The sequence below is a fragment of the Gekko japonicus genome, unplaced genomic scaffold, assembly GCF_001447785.1.
Source record: "Gekko japonicus isolate JY-2015 unplaced genomic scaffold, Gekko_japonicus_V1.1 scaffold144, whole genome shotgun sequence".
Lineage (NCBI taxonomy): Eukaryota > Metazoa > Chordata > Lepidosauria > Squamata > Gekkonidae > Gekko > Gekko japonicus.
The window spans coordinates 514,470-534,537 of record NW_015162478.1 but is presented as its reverse complement, the minus strand read 5'-3'; the positions used below and the strand labels follow the sequence as shown (position 1 = coordinate 534,537).

At 46.5% G+C, this 20,068-nt stretch overlaps 1 protein-coding gene across 1 annotated transcript in view; it reads right to left on the bottom strand.

The window, feature by feature from the left end:
* Positions 1-446: 446 nt before the first annotated feature.
* LOC107105790 (dipeptidase 2-like) overlaps positions 447-20,068 on the bottom strand; it is a 32,656-nt gene continuing 13,034 nt past the window's right edge. The window contains exons 4-11 of the mRNA XM_015405816.1: positions 19,474-19,603; positions 17,967-18,114; positions 15,547-15,616; positions 11,218-11,394; positions 7,913-8,000; positions 4,313-4,388; positions 3,413-3,548; positions 447-860 (exon numbers count right to left, since the gene is read on the bottom strand). Of these exons, the coding sequence (XP_015261302.1) occupies positions 675-860; positions 3,413-3,548; positions 4,313-4,388; positions 7,913-8,000; positions 11,218-11,394; positions 15,547-15,616; positions 17,967-18,114; positions 19,474-19,603 (1,011 nt within the window). The 3' untranslated portion in view covers positions 447-674. The remainder of the gene's footprint in view (positions 861-3,412; positions 3,549-4,312; positions 4,389-7,912; positions 8,001-11,217; positions 11,395-15,546; positions 15,617-17,966; positions 18,115-19,473; positions 19,604-20,068) is intronic.

Here is a 20,068-nt window from a genome sequence, read left to right as displayed (position 1 = left end):
TGCGTGCCTTGATGTCCAAGCAGCAGCCTCGGACAAATCGCTAAAGTGCACGTGGGGCAATGCATAGAGTTGCCAACCTCCAGGTGAGGCATGGAGATCTCCTGGAGTTACAACTGATCTCCAGACTACAGTTCCTCAGGAGGAAAGAGAGGCTTTGAAGGCTGGGCTCTATGGCATTATACATCACAGAGGTCCCTTCCCAAGCCCCACTCTCGCCAGGCTCCCTCCCCAAATCTCCAGGAATTTCCTAACATGGAGTTGGGAACCACAGCAATGTGCAGAGCAAAAACAGGACTGGGTATCTTGGCCCCATCCCTGCCTAGGATCAAACTTGCTGGCACCATTCCCATCTGCAATGTGTACACACTGAGGCTCCTTCCCCCGATTGGAGCTACTAGAAAAACGCAGGCTTGATGCCCACATCCTGGCAAATGAGCACGGGTGGTGGCTGGTGTGTGTGTGTGGAGAACATCTGATCCTGTTCCCCTTCTGTGCAGGTTCCCCATATGTACTCATGTCGTGTGGACGGTGCTACAGTCTCTCCTTTTCAGTGTTAAAATTAAGAAGTAGGCGCAGCGGTTTCGGCAGATGGCAGCATCCAGTTTTCATATTGGAACTTCTCAGCAGGTGTATAATAGGCGGGTAGAGCCATGACTCTGTTGCGTGAGATGATCTCAGTGTGATACGACAAACATCCCCAAAGTGACCACTAGACTGCTCAGCTGTCCCCAGGAAGGCGCTGCGTAGGACCTGATGGTCGGCACAGGAACCTTCTTCAGGTCTAAGCGACAGGAATGCATGATCTTCCCGGGGGGAATCTCCTTTTCACTCGCCCTCTCTGATGATCTTTTGTGCCGCATCTAGAATTCACAGTCAGTGCAAAGCATAAAGACCTTTGTATCACTATGAATGCAGGAAACTGCCGCATATGGAGTTGAACCGATTGTCTGTCTGTCTGTCTGTCTGTCTTCTTCTTCACCATCATCACCATCACCATCACCATCACCATCACCATCACCATCATCTGACATATTCCGCCCTCCCCGCAAGTGGGCTCAGGGCAGATCACAACAACAATTTTTCAGTCATTAAACACAGCCATAATAATTAATTAGTTAAAACAATTAAATAAAAAGCACGTCATTTTTAACAGGTAGCACTAGAAATACAGAAACGTAATAGTCTCAAATGACTGGAACAGCTCGGCTGTAGCCCAGAGACTGTGGATCTTCTTAGCTTGGGCCGTATAAAGTTGGGGAGCTTCAGCAAGGGAGGCTGAATAGTTGGGCGCCTGTCGCCTCACCCAAAGGCCTGGTGGGACAGCCCTGTTTTACAGGCCCTGAGGAACTGTAGTAAGTCCTGCAGGGACCTGATCTCAGGTGGGAGTGCGTTCCACCAGGCTGGGGCTAGGGTGGAAAAAGCCCTGGTCCTCCTGATTAGTCCATCTAGTTCAGCCCTCTCTGTCCCTCCCTTTGATCCCCAACATTGCACCAACTAGGGTTGCCAAGTGGAACTTACCTTGGCGGCGCGGGACTCCTGGGTGGATCCCGGAGCGTGCGTGTGCGTGCGAAGTGCACGTACGCCGCACACATGTCACCAGGAAGTGATGTTATGACGCTGGGCATGCTGGGGGCAGGGCCACAACCATACAAGGGAAAACAATAGAGTTTTCCCTTGTATGGCCGTGGCCCCACCCCCAGCGTGCCCGGCGTGCCCGTGTCACTTCCAGATGACGCGCACATCGGGGAGGAGTACCCCCCGGGGCCCGATCCGGTGCCGCCGGGGAACGGGCCTCTGGGGCGGGGGTTTCCCCACCCCCCGGGGGGACTTGGGATTCCTAGCACCCACTGATATGTTTCCTTGAGCCCATTTGCTTCTTCCCCAAAGCTTCTTCCCCCCAAAGCAGAGTTTTTCCTTTCCTTCACTGGAGCAGGAGGTGCATCAGAAGATCACAGGAGGCATCACCATTGCGTTAGCAGGGGACAACTTTTAGGAAACAGATGTCTCCATGATAGGAGAATGCTCAGCTTCTGCCTGGCCCTGGCTCCCGTGGCAGCCATTTTGTGGTGCACCCAGGGCTTTGTTTTCTGGGGGAATGCACCAGAATGGAATTCCAGAACCTCTTTGACAAAATTCTTTTTAAAAAATGTTTAAAAGTTCATGAGTTTTCAATATACAGATTGAAAACTTCATTTCCTTCTTGAGAGTTCCGGCACCTCTTTTTTTAAAAAAGCCCTGGGTGCACCCATCCCCCGTTCTCAGAATTCCCAAAGCACTCACAGGTTTGATGGAAACTGGGGGACCCCTGATCTAGCTCATCCATCTAGATGGATTGTCCAGTGCTGTGAAACCAAAGTCCTGCAGCACCTTGGAGACGAACCACGTTTATTTCAACATGAACTTTTGAGAGTCACAACTCAGTTCTGGTGTTGCCTCACTCAGCTGCTGGGGATTGCTCTCTAACATCTCCAACATGAACACAGGGCAATGACATGGACAGGATCATGGGGAGGAAATCTTCCCCAGACCGGCTTCCTGAGATCTGGAGACTGAACCTGAGACCCACCTGAGATACAATCCCTGGAGCAGTAGTCAGCTCAAGGACAGGGGTGACCTGCCAACAAAAGTCCGCATGGTCAAAGCAATGGTATTCCCAGTAGTCATGTATGGCTGCGAGAGTTGGACTATAAGGAAGGCCGAGCGCCGAAGAATAGATTCTTTTGAACTATGGTGCTGGAGAAGACTCATGAGAGTCCCTTGGACTGCAAGAAGATAAAATCAGTCAATCCTAAAAGAAATCAACCCTGACTGTTCCCTGGAAGGCCAGATAATGAAACTGAAGCTCAAATACTTTGGCCACCAAATGAGAAGGGAGCAATCACTGGAGAAGACCCTGATGCTGGGAAAGATTGAAGGTCAAAGAAGACGGGGACGGCAAAGGATGAGATGGTTAGACAGTGTCATCGATGCAACGAACATGAAATTGAGCAAACTTCAGAGGACAGCGGAAGCCAGGAGGGCCTGGCGGGATCTGGTCCATGGGGTTGCGAAGAGTCGGACTCAACTGTGCGACTGAACAACAATTATTATAACAGTCTTCATCTATGACTGGAGAGTCAATAGCTATTAGTGAAGAAAGCCAGAAATATTTTGAGGTTGTATATTTTTTGATTATCAATCACTAGGTACAAACAGCAGGAGGCGGCAAACTTTAGCATGCCCTATGACATTCCAAGGGACCTCTGCCTGATGGGGCTGCTGAAATAGCAATGGGAAATGTCTGTTCTTATTCCTCAACGAGGACTTAGTGGATAACTCTTCAAGCCTTAGATGAACTCTGCTATTCCTGAGAAAAATACCTGAAATGTAACATGGGCTAAAAGGGAGAAAATAAACAAGCCCCAAACCTTACATTTTCTACCGCTCTGAAAACACGCAGAATGTTGTCTCTCAGAACACCACGCACTTCCGAATCGGTCCAGCGTCTCCTCAGCAGTTCCTCAATCAAAGCTGGGTATTTTGAAACATCTTCCAGCCCCTCTGGGAAGCTGGAAACAAAGACATTGTGCAATAACTTGACATGAAACATGGCCTGTCAGGCAAAACACAGACAGAGAAAGGATTTAACACAAAGAATCCTCCCAGGGGTCAATTGACTGTGAAACCTCACAACGGGGAGGTTTGAAACTTCCTTGTACTAAATAAAATTCAATACTTCAGCTCAGAGGCCTTGCTGACATCTCATCATTTCTGACTTCCCGCACTGTTTCAGTGTACCTTGTTATGTTGACAGAAAGGAAGAAGCAACAAAAGTGTGAGAAGTCTAAAGTCGTTTATAGATTTTAGTCACAGACAGGTTCAGAAAGCTTTTCTTGGCAGAACATGGACATTTAACCAAATAACAAGCCGGGGGGTTTCCCTGTACAGAAAGTCTCCGTGTTCTGGGAATGGAACAACCCATTAGACTCAACACTCTGCTGCCGCCAAAAATGGCATCCCTGAGTCAAATACTCCCCTCTGCCCCATAGCATATATATTCAGTTTTTGGTGTCATCTCATCATGACTTTTTGTGCTCCCTAATATACACATCATTTGTTGTCAATGGCAAATGCTGGGTGGCACACAATATGATGATAGCAAGAGTGAGAGCTGATTAATCCTACAGTTTTCAGGAGAGGACCTGACTTTTTCAGCAGTAGCCCTGCATGGCGCATAATGTATTGCTCTGCGAACTCTCATCATCATCATCATCATCATCATCATCATCATCATCAATAACAACAACAACAACAACAACAACAGTTTACTAACTTCTTTGCTCCTTCATAGTCACCGCCAATTCCTATTGATTTGAAACCTGCAATTTTCTTTATGTGGTCAAAGTGATCTAGGAATATATTTTGAAAAGATGGCAAAGCATCAATACACCATAAGGAAAAATTAGGTAATGGCACTTAGAAAGACTGACATATCCGTAACCAGTTCTTTGTTGATTAAAAACAGCAATGCTGTACATTTTCATTTACTTATTTTACTTATGATCACACATGCTGTTTATATAGATACTTTATACCCAGATTTTCTCCCCATTGGGAGCCCAAAGTGGCTTGCAATGTTGGTCTCCCCTCCTGTGTTTTATCCTCACAACAATCCTGTGAAGGAGGTTAGGCTAGGCGAGAGTGACTGGCCCAAAGCTGCCCATGGCAAAGTGGGGATTTGACTGCGAACCAAAGGGCTAAGCTAACAATGTATATTATAAAAGTACAAATATTTATTAGGGTGTACACATGTTAAAACATATACTGATAAAAATCTTTATCTAAGTATCAGACTTATAAAATCTTATCAAATATTAATACATGTGATGGGTAAACACTTTCCTACTGAAGACCAAATGCGTTTCGGCCCCTAAGGGCCTTCCTCAGTGGTCACAATTATCAATATAGTACAGACACACATTCATAGACCTGTATACAGGTTCTTTAGTCCTCATATATTAAAACCAGATGTTGTTTCCTTGTATATTCCACCAATTATTCTGGTAACAGAGATTTCATAGGTCTGAATGTGTGTCCCTCCATCAAGGTAAAGATTCTGTGATAATTGTGACCACTGAGGAAGGCCCTTAGGGGCCGAAACAAGTTTGGTCTTCAGTAGGAAAAGTGTTTACCCATCATATGTATTAATATTTGATAAAATTTTATAAGTCTGATACTTAGATAAAGATTTTTATCAGTATATGTTTTAACATGTGTACACCCTAATAAATATGTGTACTTTTATAATATACATTGTTAGCTTAGCCCTTTGGTTCGCAGTCTTATCTTGGGTTGAGTTTCTCCCCCCCCCCCTTTTTCCCAGTTAAAGTGGGGATTTGAACCTGGGTCTACCAGATTATAGTCTGATGCTCTAACCGCTATAAATTACCAGTAACATGCTCCTTCTTAAAAAGGAGACCAGGGAAGAAGTGTCCTCTCAATCTAGCTCCATGCCATAAAGCAAAAAGATCTCTGAGTACTTCTAGCCTTCAAGCAGGTCACGCTGGGTTCCCAGGTGGTCTCCCATCCAATTAAAAGAGCCAAGCCTTCGTCATAGACTTTCTCAGTTTGCTACTCTGAAAATAAACCTTTAATAGTGCAAGTTATCTGTGTTGATGCCATACATTTTCAAAGCCATTTTCTGGACCAATAATACTTCATGTTTATATATACACTCTGTATCACACAGTGGCCAGAAATACCAGTGCCATCAGGAGGTCCACCAGTGGGGCCAGGACATTAGAAGCCCTCCCACTGTTGACCCCCCCAAGCACCAAGAAGACAGAGCATCACTTGCCCCAGAGTCCCTATCTATACCTTGTGGCTAATAGCCACATCCCTCAATCACCTCAGTAATGTTGAGTAAAATTTCAGTCCAGTAACATTGAGCAAAATTTGAGATGTTAAAATCTGACAAGATTTTCAGGATATAAGCTTTGGAGACTCAAAGTTCCCTTCACCAGATATTGACAATGGGAGATTTCACTCTTGAAAGCTTATACGCTGAAAATGCTGTTGGGCTTTCAAGTGCTACTGGACTCAAATTCTCCTCAGTAACGTTTTATCTTGGAGTGAGTTCTTGCATCCCCAGCCATTCATCATTACCATGCAGGTTTCTCTGCCTTACGCCATCAGCTGGTGACAGCGAGCGAAGTTTGGTTTGGGATACTGCTGTGTCACATGGTGAGTGGTAAGCTTAATGGTTGTTCTGTCTCACAGACTACAGAAACAACGTATTTTCACAAGGTCACATTTTGCAGTGTTCCCACATACCGCAATGGCCAACAGCAAAACATTTGGGGAGGACAAAGCAGCCAAAATATTGCAATTGGTTCAATGAACAAAAACGTTTGATTCGATTTTAGGCCACTTCCCCCAGAGTGCCGGTTTAATTAATAATCCTTGTCTGGCATCATGACTGGATCAGTGCCGTGTTTCACAGATGCTCAGCCCCGCAGAACAGGGCCAGCTGGGGGACGCGGCAGGCCGCCAGAGCGAAGCAAGCCACAGCTGAAAATGAAAAATGAAAATGTTTATATCTGATGAAGTGAGCGCTGACTCATGAAAATTTATGCCAGAATACATTATGTTAGCATTTAAGGTTTCATGGGGCTTCTGTTTTGTTCTACTGCTACAGGTGACCAATGGCCAACTATGGCTGCCAATGTAACCCACTATGGTGGGTATTCTCCCACCACTGAATCCCGGTCCCTGTTGCTGCTTGAACGTGGGGGGGGGGGAGTGGGGGGGGACACACCGTTGACATCCATTGCAGCTAAAACATGGAAGTGACCTTACTGACTTCCTAGGATTTCACCGTTCTCTGCAGAAGCCTAAAGCAATAGTGGTTTACTTATTTTATTTAAAACATTTTGACGACATCTTTCTACCTGATCAGGGTCTCCAAGGTGGCACGCATCAAAATATTAAAACGTCTGAACAATTCAGAACATCATTTAAGATTACAAGATAATTCAATAAAAACACATCAACAAATAACACCAGAACCAGAGAGGAGAGCCAGTAACCGTTATCAGGGGGATGCCCAGTGGAACAAAGCAGTCTTCATCTGCTGGCTTAAGACTCCAATAGAGACAGATGAATCTCCATGGGGAGGGAAGTCGAAAGTTTTGGTGCCACGATCGAGAAAGCCCTTTCTCAGGCTGCCACCCGTCTAGCATCAGTTGGTGGGGGCAACCAAAACAGGGTCACTGGAGTGAGTACGTAGGTTGATATGGGAGAAGGCGGTCCTTAAGGTATGTTGGTCCCAGGCTGTACAGGGCTTTAAAACCTCGAATTGAGCTTGGAAGCAAATTGGAAGCCAGTGTAGACAAAACAAAACTAAAGTGATATGGTTCTTATGACCCACTTCAGTCAGTACTCTGGGCTGCTAAGCATTCTGTACCAACTGCAACTTCCGGCTGATGTCACTTCTAGGTTTTAGCTGGAAATTATGTCGATGCATCATCTGTTCCCTGCCTCCAGCGTCTCCTAGGGGTTCTAGGCTTGCGCCTGGCAACCCTAATGCAACCTACCTGAAGTTATCACAGCTGAAAATGCAACTCTAGCAACCAGCTGATAACAATTACATTGCTCACAGTATTCAAAGCCCTGACCTGGATAGCCTAGCTAGACCAATCTCATCAGACCTTGGAAGCTAAGCAGGGTCAACCTTGGCTAATACTTGGATGGGAGACCTCCTAGGAATACCAGGGTCAACAGTACTCAAAAGACAGAACGTGTTATTAGTGCTGCTGATAAGATCAAGAATCCTATGAAATGTTACCAAAGCAGACACAGATAATGGCTTTCTTGCTTTCTTCCCAAACAATTAGAGAGATGTACAGAAAGGGACAGTTCAGCATCTACAGACCTGCGACTGAGGAAATGCTCACAGTTTGGTCACCACAGGCCAGCATTGTAGTTGAGAGCGACACCATGATAATCCCTTTATTCTTTTTCTTAAAAAAAAAAAAAGAATAGGAATTTTTCAGCATCCCCTGAAAACAAATCAGCAGTAGCTACAACAATAAGAATAGATGGTGAAATTCCAGATGGCGAGGTTCCAGATGTAGCAGTCGGCATTGACCAAAGACAATGTAAGGTATATTTAGGCCCCTGAAAACAAATGTGTGGGTGGATAGAGCCAGGAAGTCTTCCACTGAGAAGAACCATTACCTTAAGGAGGAGATAGCCTATCATTTTGTTTGTTTGGAGGCATGAAATAGTGCCGATGTCATCTCTCATCTTCTTTTTCTTTTTTAAAAGAGCAAACAGTGATAAACAGGAAATCGTAGGCTGGATATTCCAGACCTGTAGCCTGAAAACATTTAAGGGGGGGGGATGACTACAGTGTTGGTGAACACATCGTAACTAATTAATTAATTAATTTTACTATGAATGAGCTATAAGGTTTAGGAGTGGAGGGAGCTTCCCCAAATTATCTAGGGATACATTTCTCCAAGATCTGTATTACAACCTCAGTTATTTTCCGTGTTCCTTGTACAAATTTGCCCCACTAAGAATTTTGGCAACATAATGCAGAGCTAAAGAAAATGATCTCGTGTTTTCTATACAGAGCATCCTGGTTTTCCCCTTTGCACTTCGTTATTGCATTGAATTCCTGAAGCTAATTGGCAAGCATCAATTTATGGAACAAGTTAAAGGTCAAGTGTAATTGCAAGAGTTAATGATATTTTTAGACTTGGGAGAAAGAAACGCCCTTTTTTTTGGCTGGAAAAGACAGCAGGTACTGGAGATCCCTTTTACAAAGTGAAGCGTTAGCTTGGAGCGCCAAACTCAGAATCTGCACAGGCTCGCTCTTTTCTAAACTGCCCTCCTGGCTTCAGGACTGGCTGCAAACTCTCCTTCGCTAAAATTTCGAACTTTGTGACAAGACTCCCTTACGTAAACAGAACTCTTATTTGACAGCCGCCACCGGAGCAAGTTTCCCCCGGAGGCCACACATTTCCCAAGCAAGCTTGTTCCTCTGTCAACTGGGCAAACAGCTAACCATCCCCACCTCTGTTGCAAAAAGCGGCTGGCCCGGCCTCCAGACCAGATCACTTTTGCCAGTGTAAAGTAAAGGTAAAGGTTCCCTTGCTCGAAAGCCAGTCGAATCCGACTCTAGGGTTGCGGTGCTCATCTCCGTTTCAAAGCCGAAGAGCCAGCGCTGTCCGAAGACGTTTCCGTGGTCATGTGGCCAGCATGAATAAACACCAAGGCGCACGGAACGCTGTTACCTTCCCACCGAAGTGGTACCTATTTATCTACTTGCAATTTCTTGCTTTCAAACTGCTAGGTTGGCAGGAGCTGGAACTAGAGACAGGAGCTCAAAAGAGCGGGATTCCCCAGCCAGATCGATGCAACAAACCCCAGCCCACAAACTGCCAAACAGACTGGCTGGGCTGCAGCTGAGCCTGCCCAAGAGAAAAGAAAGCCGCTATGTGCAAACACAAACTCAGAGTGCCTCCACTGATCCCGGATGGTTCTACTTTCAGGCCCGGGAGGAAACAAAAAGAGAGTGAGAAACCCAGGTGACGAGCGCCATGGAAAGGAGTTGACAGCCAAGCCGGCTGAGTGGGAGGGCTGGGCCACCCTGGGAGAACCAGTGGGGGGCAGGGCTCATCCGAGGTGGGGCGTCACCCTTGTCAGCTCCCCATGGCTATGGGCCTGGGTGGAGATTGGGAGGGAACCCAATGAGGTGTAATCAGGAGTCATTTCGTAGAAAAAGAGGTGCATGAGCTCATTAGCATAACTCATTAGCATAACTTATTTCCATATGCCACACCCCCTGACATAACCGGGAGTGTGTCAGAAGGCAACATCCACTGCTCAGGCTCCACTGGACTGTTTTGAATCGCTAGCTATTGGGGGGTGCAGACCTGCCCTGGCAGAGGAGGGAGAGCTTGTACCTGAATAAAACTTGGTCTTAAAGGTGCCACTGGACTCTCTTGGACTGGGGGGCCAGCGGGGGGCTCTGCAACTTACCTGGCTGCTTCTTGCTCTGACTGAGGGCTGCTGGGAGCAGGGGGTGGGGCTTGTTGCATGTGCCCACCCCCTGGGCTCTTTACTGCCGGAGCCCCGCTCCTGTGCGCTCCTGCAGGAAATGACCCCTGGGTGTAATGCCATGCAATTCACCCTCCAAAACAGCCATTTTCTGTCCGTGAACTGATCTCTGTTCCCTGGAGATCAGTTGTAATCCCAGGAGATCTCCAAGCACTGCCTGGAGGTTGGCAACCCTAATTAGTGGGACCAGCATGAAACAGCTGGAAATCACAAATTCCATCTGTGTAAGACCCAGAGAAGGTCAGAATGTTGCGAATGATCATTTTCAATTCTTTTGGTCAAGTTCTACTACTCAAAATAGAACTTCTAAGTACAGGTAATCAGAATTTCACTATTAACTTTTTATTTGAGGTTGACCAAAGAATCACTAGAAGGGGCGGCGGTGACTCAGAGGTTAAGACGCTGAGGTGCAGACCAGAAGGTCTGTAGTTCGGCAGTTCGAGACCCGAGTGCCGCATGACGGAGTGAGCTCCTGTCTCTGGCCCCAGCTCCTGCCAACCTAGCAGTTCAAAAGCAAGACATTGCAAGCAGATAAATAGGTACTGCTTCGGTGGGAAGGTAACAGCTTTCAATGCTCCTCGGCGTTTAATCATGCCGGCTACATGACCACAGAAATGTCTTCGGACAGCGCTGGCTCTTCAGCTTGGAAACGAAGATGAGCACTGCCCCCTAGAATTGGATTCGACTGGCTTTCGAGCAAGGGAAACCTCTACCTTTACCTCTAAAGAATTTACCTCTAAAGAACCTGTCCTCTGCTATGAGAATACGGGCTGATCTTGTGTTTAATCTACTCTGATAACCTCTTAACCCTTCTCTTTGTCTGAAGTTCTAGGTTGAATATAATAATATAGGGATATAATTTTAGGCAATTCGTGAATTACTGTTGCTTGTTCTGCTTTGGTATGGCTTGTGGGCCCTACTAAAGACTGACTGCTGTTATCTGTGGCTGGTGAATTTGAATAGGGATGTAGGCTTTTATATAAGGTCTTGTGTGGAACTGCTGCTCTAATACCGCTTCCTGGTGACTGCAGAACTGTAATCCTTCAGCAACACAAATGTTGTCCCCCCCCCCCCCTCTGCTGGATCATCCCAGAGATGCACTTTGCTTACCAGACGTTGTAGAATATCATCAGGGACGTTGCGTGAATGGTTGCAGACCGAGAAGGCGGAGGAATGGCTGAAAATGACCGGCGCTTTGGAGGTGCTGAGGGCTGCCCTGGCTGTTGCATCCGAAGCGTGCGACAGGTCTATCATCATCCCCATGCGATTCATCTCCTTTACCACTTCCTGGCACAAAGCAGACATACAGCTCTACTGCCAGAGCACGTAACTCAAATGATGTTTAGCTCGGATGGGGGTTCTAGAACACTGCTCCCTCATCCTTCATTGCATCCCTGCCTGGTCTCCCTAACCGAAGCTGGAAACCCTTTGACCACAAACTATGTCACGTCATTGAACAGCACCTAGCAAATCCTTTGCGATATGTAAGGTCACTTCCTCATGAGAGGGGCAAGTTGCCATTTTGGTCTTGTGGGCCTGGAATGACACAGGAACCTCTGCACAAGGCAATCCTCTGCTTTCCCCTCTTTTGCCTGCCGCCTCCACCCCCCCAAACACCACCTTTAGGAGGCTTTTAGCTGTTTTTGTTTTACTGCCAAACCACCTCTGAATGTCTCTTGCCTTGAAAACCCTGTGGGGTTGCCATAAGTCAGCTGTGACTTGACAGCAAAAAAAAGAAGAAGAAGTAGGAATGTTGCTATAGTGTCTTATCCCTGCTCACTCAGTGGCTCAAGAGCCACACCATGCGGCCCTTCAACGGGAGGGGAGGTTGGCAACCCTAGCATGTGGCTGTTCAACATGCCTCCTGTGGCTCTTCTGCGAGCAATTTCCCCCCATGTGGTACATGTTTCAGGAAGGTAGGCAAGGCCCTTACCTGGTAAAGATTGTGTTTGGCAGGTAGTTCCCACCTTGAAACAGCCACCATCAGAAGAATGGAGAGCCAGGGTGGTGTGGTGGTTAAGAGTGTTGGAAGCTCACTGGGTGACCTTGGGCCAGTCACATTCTATCAGCTTTACTTACCCCACAGGGTTGTTGTGAGGATAAAATGGAGGAAAGGAGTATGATGAAAGCTGCTTTGGGTCCCCGTTGGGGATAAAGGTGGGGAATAAATAAACAAACGTAATAAATAAATGAATAAAATAAACTGCAATCTTCCCTGAAGTACAGGCCCCATGCCAGGGATGGAAGTCAATGTGGCTCTTTTAGTTGGTATTAATTGCAAATGTGGCTCTCCATAATTTGTGCAGTGAATACCACCACACTACAATGATAAATTTACTACAGATATATATATAACTAGCAGTAAAGCCCGTTGTGAAAACAATACAACGGGATCTAGAAAGAGGCTCTGGGGGAGTGCTCTGGCTTTGGGCAAACAGTGTCAATTTGCTGTGGTGACCCCTGGCCCCACTGGTGGACCTCCTGATGGCACTGGTATTTCTGGCCACTGTGTGATACAGAGTGTTGGACTGGATGGGCCTTTGGCCTGATCCAACATTGGCATCTCTTATGTTCTTAAGTGACATATTGATGTCACTTCCGGGTGAAAATACTCTAGGAGTCACACCAACTTCTATGGTAGATGCCGTAGTAATTGGAGGGATGCCTAGTACAGAGTTGCTCAGTGCAGTGATGTCACTTCCAGGATTTCACCTGTGTTTCGCCTGCTATCCTAATGTTTTCTAATCTATTCCATTTTCTAGCTTAAAGTTTCATTAAAATCCCATCGGGGGTGTGGCATCATCCCGCAGGGCTCTTTTTGTAGCAGGAACTCCTTTGCATATTAGGCGACACACCCCTAATGTAGCCAATCCTCCAAGAGCTTACAGAGCTCTTCTTACAGGGGCTACTGTAAGCTCTTGGAGGATTGGCTACATTAGGGGTGTGTCGCCTAATATGCAAAGGAGTTCCTGCTACGAAAAGAGCCCTGGGCGACACACCCCTAATGTAGCCAATCCTCCAAGAGCTTACAGAGCTCTTCTTACAGGGGCTACTGTAAGCTCTTGGAGGATTGGCTACATTAGGGGTGTGTCGCCTAATATGCAAAGGAGTTCCTGCTACGAAAAGAGCCCTGGGCGACACACCCCTAATGTAGCCAATCCTCCAAGAGCTTACAGAGCTCTTCTTACAGGGGCTACTGTAAGCTCTTGGAGGATTGGCTACATTAGGGGTGTGTCGCCTAATATGCAAAGGAGTTCCTGCTACGAAAAGAGCCCTGGGCGACACACCCCTAATGTAGCCAATCCTCCAAGAGCTTACAGAGCTCTTCTTACAGGGGCTACTGTAAGCTCTTGGAGGATTGGCTACATTAGGGGTGTGTCGCCTAATATGCAAAGGAGTTCCTGCTACGAAAAGAGCCCTGGGCGACACACCCCTAATGTAGCCAATCCTCCAAGAGCTTACAGAGCTCTTCTTACAGGGGCTACTGTAAGCTCTTGGAGGATTGGCTACATTAGGGGTGTGTCGCCTAATATGCAAAGGAGTTCCTGCTACGAAAAGAGCCCTGGGCGACACACCCCTAATGTAGCCAATCCTCCAAGAGCTTACAGTAGCCCCTGTAAGAAGAGCTCTGTAAGCTCTTGGAGGATTGGCTACATTAGGGGTGTGTCGCCTAATATGCAAAGGAGTTCCTGCTACAAAAAGAGCCCCTGGATGTATCGAGGAGGGGCAGAAATCCACATGTTTCCTCCCCCAGTTCCCCCAAACCTGCTTTGGGTATGGACTTTTAGGAAAGACTGTGCCAGAACAACTTTGGGAAAAGTCACAGTGGAAGGAGTTCCTGCTACAAAAAGAGCCCCTGGATGTATCGAGGAGGGGCAGAAATCCACATGTTTCCTCCCCCAGTTCCCCCAAACCTGCTTTGGGTATGGACTTTTAGGAAAGACTGTGCCAGAACAACTTTGGGAAAAGTCACAGTGGAGCTGGGCGAAAGGCAGAAGGGGGACAACTGGATGGCAATGTTGTGAAGAGGGTCCCAGAAGAACCACTGTGGGTGGGGAGGAAAGTGCAGCAAGAGCTTCAGGTGGAAGTGACCTAAATCTTATATAGCTGGAGGGGTAACAGGGAGCAAGAAATTTTTCACTGGGGAAGGGAATTAAAGTGTGATATTAAAAAAAACCCCTAAGGGTAGAGTCTGGCCTGATTCAGACATGTAGAAATAGTGTGATTGCAGGGCTTTGTAGACTGTGTTGTTTCCAACTGCAGCTGGAGGGGTGTATGTTACGTTAGAATCTGCACATGAAAACTCATAGCCAACTTGATGTAGTGGTTACAGGATAGCCCTGACCTGGATAGCCCAAGCTAGCCTGATCTTGTCAGATCTCGGAAGCTAAGCAGGGTCAGCCTTGGCTACTGTTTGGATGGGAGACCTCCCAGGAACACCAGGGTCGTGATGCAGAGGCAGGCAACAGCAAACCACCTCTGAAATGTCTCTTGCCTTAAAAACAAGGCTAGCTCGCCACTTAGTGGTGAATAACGCTAAAGAGCTAGAACTTCTGCCTGCCAGACAATCTTAGGATCTCCTTGCTATTCTATACACAACACCGTACAATAATTATTATTAGTTACAGCATTGTGCTAGGACAGGGGAGACCAGGGTTCAGATCTTCATTCTGCTATGGAAGCTTTGGGTCTCTTTGGGCTAGTCACTCTCCTTCATACTAACCTACTTTCACAGGGTTGGTGTGAGAATAAAATCGAAAGAGGCGACACCTACTGATAATACTTCAGCATATCAAGAATGCTCTGTAAGGAAGCCCAGTTACTATGGGGGAGGAAATTCCCTGCATCTGCTCCTCCACCTAAAAAGATAGCCCTGGTTAAAGACTTGGGGGCAAATGTTATAAAAAGCATAGCTAACTGTTCCTCAAGAACCAGTCTTAGGTCTACTATGCTTGGGGGTTTTCTTTTTCATCCTGCATTGATTCCCCCCCCCCCCTTCAGCACTCACTTTGCTTTATGGGGCTTTGCAGCTGTTTGTCAGTTTCAGAAAAAGTCTGGTCAGTTTCAACAGTGGGTTTCCCCCCTTTGTCTTCCTTCCTTTCTGTTCCTTTTCATTCATGGAACTAATACTGAAATGCATGCACAAAACCTGACCACAGGATTTAAATGGAAGGTGCTTGCTGGATGCTACTGTGCAGCTGTGATAGTGCGATTGCATAATTTTTTTAAAAAAACTTTGGACGCCACCCCTCACACATTACAAGTGCCGTTCCTACCCCTATTGAGAAAAAACTGCATTTTTTGGTTGTAGCTGCAGAATAAATACACCGAAGAAAAAAGAGTGGTGCACAGGGCAGGCACAGAATTCAAAGTCAGGCTTAAAGGCTCGACTGCTCAGATTCTCTGCAGTAAGTTGTGTGTGCATCATAGGGAGCTTACTTTGCCAAAAGCGGTCAAGCCTTTCGTGCCAGGATAGAAATTGTGCACTTGTTTTGATGACGTTTCTGCCCTAAAGAGGAAACCAAAAGAACAGGAAATGTACTCAGGAAAGGTTTAAAAAGATGCGTATGATTAACAGCATGGCATTCGAAAATAAAGCAACATTTACAGGAACACACGCAATTGAATTCTAAAGGAGCAGCCCCTTCCATGATGCAGTCAAACGTTGTTCACATGCAAGCCCAAACCAGTACAGCTGATTAACTGGTCTAGTTGCTAAAGGAATGCCCTGTGATCTGGTGTAGTTGCTGAAGGAATGCCCTGTGATCTGGTGTAGTTGCTGAAGGAATGCCCTGTGATCTGGTGTAGTTGCTAAAGTAATGCCCTGTGATCTGGTGTAGTTGCTGAAGGAATGCCCTGTGATCTGGTGTAGTTGCTGAAGGAATGCCCTGTGATCTGGGCAATCCCTGGTTCAAATCTCACCTCCACTACATACTCATGTAGTGGCCTTAAGCAAGCCCTTCTGTCTCAGTCTCAGCTGCTATCTGTGATAAGGGAAGATAGTAACACTGGCCTACCTTTCAGGACTGTAGGAAAGATTACAAAAAAGACGATACGTGTGAAACATTTAAAACACTGAAAGCTCTAGAAATGCTAAAAATGATCAATACTTTGAATCCCCGAGGGCTGGATTAAGAACAAAAAGAGGGTATTGGTATATATTACAGGGCAATCCTTCAAGAAATCACCTCCTGAGCCACCACAAAACCACGTGCAAGAGAAAATCCTGGGGACTGCTATCTTGCCCACCCAACTCAGTAACACTCAGAGGATCCAGAGAGTGGGACTTCAGAGGTCGCAGGGAGGGTCTGTTCCCGGACCTGGGTCAACATGCACTCAGTGCCAGTTCTGCATGAAAAGTGTGAGCTGAGTTTGTGCCACCTCAACTTGCCTCAGGGCTCTGTAGGACAGGGAGAGGATGTTTTCCCCTTCAGCCTTCACTTGGTTTTTCTATTTGAAACTGGGCCGTCTGGTTTTGCTTAAAGCATTTAAAAAAAATATTTGTGTTTGTGTGTGTGTGTTTGCCTGGAAGTCATGGCTGACTTCTGGTGACCCATACTGGGGTCTTGGATGTTTCTCAGAGAGGTGGCTTGATTAGCCTGTCTCTGTGTCCCACCTCTGGTATTCCTTGGAGGTCTCCCATCCAAACACTTGCCAGGGTCAGCCCTGTTTAACTTTTGAGATCTGACATGATTGGGCTTGTCTGGACTATCCAGGTCAGGGCAGGTTTTGTTATTAGCATTTTAATGGAGGGTTGCTTTTAAAAGATATATCTTTTCTCCTTTAAAATGCTAAAAGCAAAGCAGGGACCCAGGTCTCGAACAGCAAAATCAAGTGGAGGCCGAAGGGTTAAACAAGCTTCCTGGCACAACCCTGTGACAAACTGAGGCTATGCAAGACTGCAAGTTGCATTTCATAAAGTATATGTCTGTCTGAGCCCCGAGCTCCAGGTGTTGTGAAAAACAGCTGGTGAAATAAGTTGCTAGTTCAAGTGCTTCCCACCCTGAACAGTTTAGAGATCTCCAGGCAGCCAATTGACAGACACACTAATTTCCCCTCTGTAACAGACATCCAAATCCTGGCAACTTGTGAACTGAACAAAGGATCAACTGCACGTCTTCTGTGTTGTTGGGCCTCAGTTGTCCACCTGCCCCTCCATGCTAGTTCCATCTACTCCCTCCCACCATTTCAGGCAGACCCACAGGATCTCTCCTTAACATAAAAGAGTTTTGTTGACCCTCCTGAACATGCTCCAGCAGCCTTTCGCTCTCGCACCTGCCACTCTGAAGGATTCCTGGCTGCATTGGCTAGCTCCCTTGCCTCCGTCCCGCCCACAGAGGTGGCGAGCTGGCCGGTGGCGTCTCTGGCTCACTGTGCTCTGAGCCGGCCAAAGGGATGGGCGCTCCGCTGGACGGAGGGTAAGCAGGTTCACTGGGAGAGGCGGAGAAGAGGTGCAAGAGCCCACACACATTTGTCGTCGTCTGGGGCAGCTGAGGTGGCTCTGACGCCACTCCGCGCTGCGTTCCGCCGCCACCACACTGACAGGCCATCCTGATGCGGGCCCGCTGCCATGCCCAGACCCTCCTCCTCTCTGACCCTGGCGGTGGGAGCTGGGACACAAGTGCCGGTGGAGCAGCTGTGCTCTACCCGCTGCTGGGCCCACCGGATGTGGCCGCCCCCGCCTCTTCTTCTCCCGAGGGGCGGGCTGGCAGGCGGTGGCCCAGCTAGAGCTCATTGCATTTGTCTCCGCAACGGGCCTTCTTCCTAGTAGAAATATATCACAGGACTATTAATCAGTCCTGGCCAATGGCAAGATGCCATCTTTTGAAGGGGAAAAGGGACACTTGTTTGTGGGTTACCAGGGTGTGTTGCAGGTGTGTGTCAGCCCCATGTACCGAACGCCCAGGTCGTAATACATCCGCAGAGCCGCAAGACTGTTGTCAATGGCGTGACCCCCTTCGATGCCGATCAAGCATGCAATCTTATTTTTTGGAATGTTTTCAATGCCTGGATTTTAAAAGCAAAGTTAAAGTTAAAAGGAGACAGTTACACAGAGAAAATTTTGCAATGGCCTTTGGCTATAGCAACAAAGTTTGATTGATGGAATACAGAGGAACTGAGCAGAGTAAAGATATAATGTGGTGTATTGGCTGGAGTGTCAAACTAGGATCTGGGAGACCCAAGTTCGAATCCATACTCTGCCAAGGAGGCTTGCTGGGGGACCTTGGAACAGTCACACACTCTCAGCCTAACCTCTAAAACATCAAATGTTCTGGGTCTGGATTATCTCAAGATAAAATCCCCCAAAATCTAAGACCAGCCCATAAGGCCCTGCTTCACATTCCAACTTTCACAGAAAGACAACTGGTTTCTGTTACAGCCTGGAACTCTGGAATGCTCTTCCAAACATGTTTGCTCCCCCCCCTTCCTGACAGAGTTCCATAAATTAGCAAAGATGGCTTTGTTCGGTCATACATTTGGGAAATGGCCTTTTTTTCTCCTGTAATATTGCCGTACTGTTGTTGAGGCTGTTGTGCTAAAACAATCAAGGCAAAATTATTGATATTAAATTTATTTTATGTGTAATTTTATGAACCAAAGGTGGCATATAAGTTTGGTAAACAAACAAATGAGTGAATAAACACGAGGGCTGAACTGAGTTTACTTAATCTTTTTTCCAAAATGTTATAGTAATGTAAAAAAAAAGTCTTGGTATTTCAATTATTTTTTCTGCAATAACCATGGAAGTACTTTATTACTTTATGTTGTTCTCATTTCACCTCTTCGGTTTATCTGATATTATCATACACCCAGACTTAATTGGCTATTTTAACGGTGTGATGCCATCCCATTTTCTGATTGGCTGGGATTGCCCACGTGATCTATTCATGAAGCATTGCCCTCCACTCTCATTAGATTCTATTTGTCCTCGGTCACATCATTAGGCAGACAAATTCAATCATGTATGCAATAACCTTAGAGTCCTGTGGCACCTTTAAGACCAGCAAAGGTTTATTCAAGGTGAGAGCTTTCATGTGTAAACCACACTTTTTCAAATAGTATGCTTTGCACATGAAAGCTCATACCTTGAATAAACTGTTGTTGGTTTTAAAGGTGCCACGGGACTCTGAATTTGTTCTACTGCTTCAGACCAGCACGACTGACTACTTGGATCTATGCAATAACTTGGATCTATGCAATAACCTGTTTGCTGACTGGCTGGGGATGCCCACATGATCCATCTACCAAAAAGAATAGCTGGGAGAAATGAACTGGGGCAAACCAACAGCAGAGGAGCAATGGTGAACTTCCTGATCTCTCATATTTCCCCCTGATGTTTCCCTGTTAGGACAGAGGTCGCTTTACCATGAGTAGTTGTCACCATCTCAAATTCCTCATAGGATTCACACATCCGCTTGACAACATCAATCTGCTCCAGCGTCAGGCGCACAGCATCTTTGTTCTGAGCGCTGCAGAGAATATACACTGACCAAAACTGAAAGATTGACAAGATGTATCTTTTTAAAATTTGCATTTCATACCTACTTCTATACCTATATATCTCCCTCTGCCAAAGAGGCAGATATGGAGAATTATTCTTGAGAGTTGTGCCACCAGAGGACTGCCACTCTGCAAATGGCTTGCCAAATAAGATATCCAACCTGTTTTTATATAATAATTCCTTCTTTTTGTAAAAAAACATTATACAATTTTATATTATTAAGCCACCATGTAACAATTGAACAATAACAATGCAACAATGCAACACACCTTACAGAAAGCCAATCAAGACTGCGGTCACATGGAGCATTAGCCACGCTACAGAGACGGAAGATAGGCGGATTTTCCGGGCGTGATCACACCGCAACATCTTGGAAGCGTAGAGCTCCCGTGGTGAACCCGAGGCTTCCCGCCGAAGATGTGGAGTTAAAAACTAGTACCTTCGAGGTACTAGTTTCCA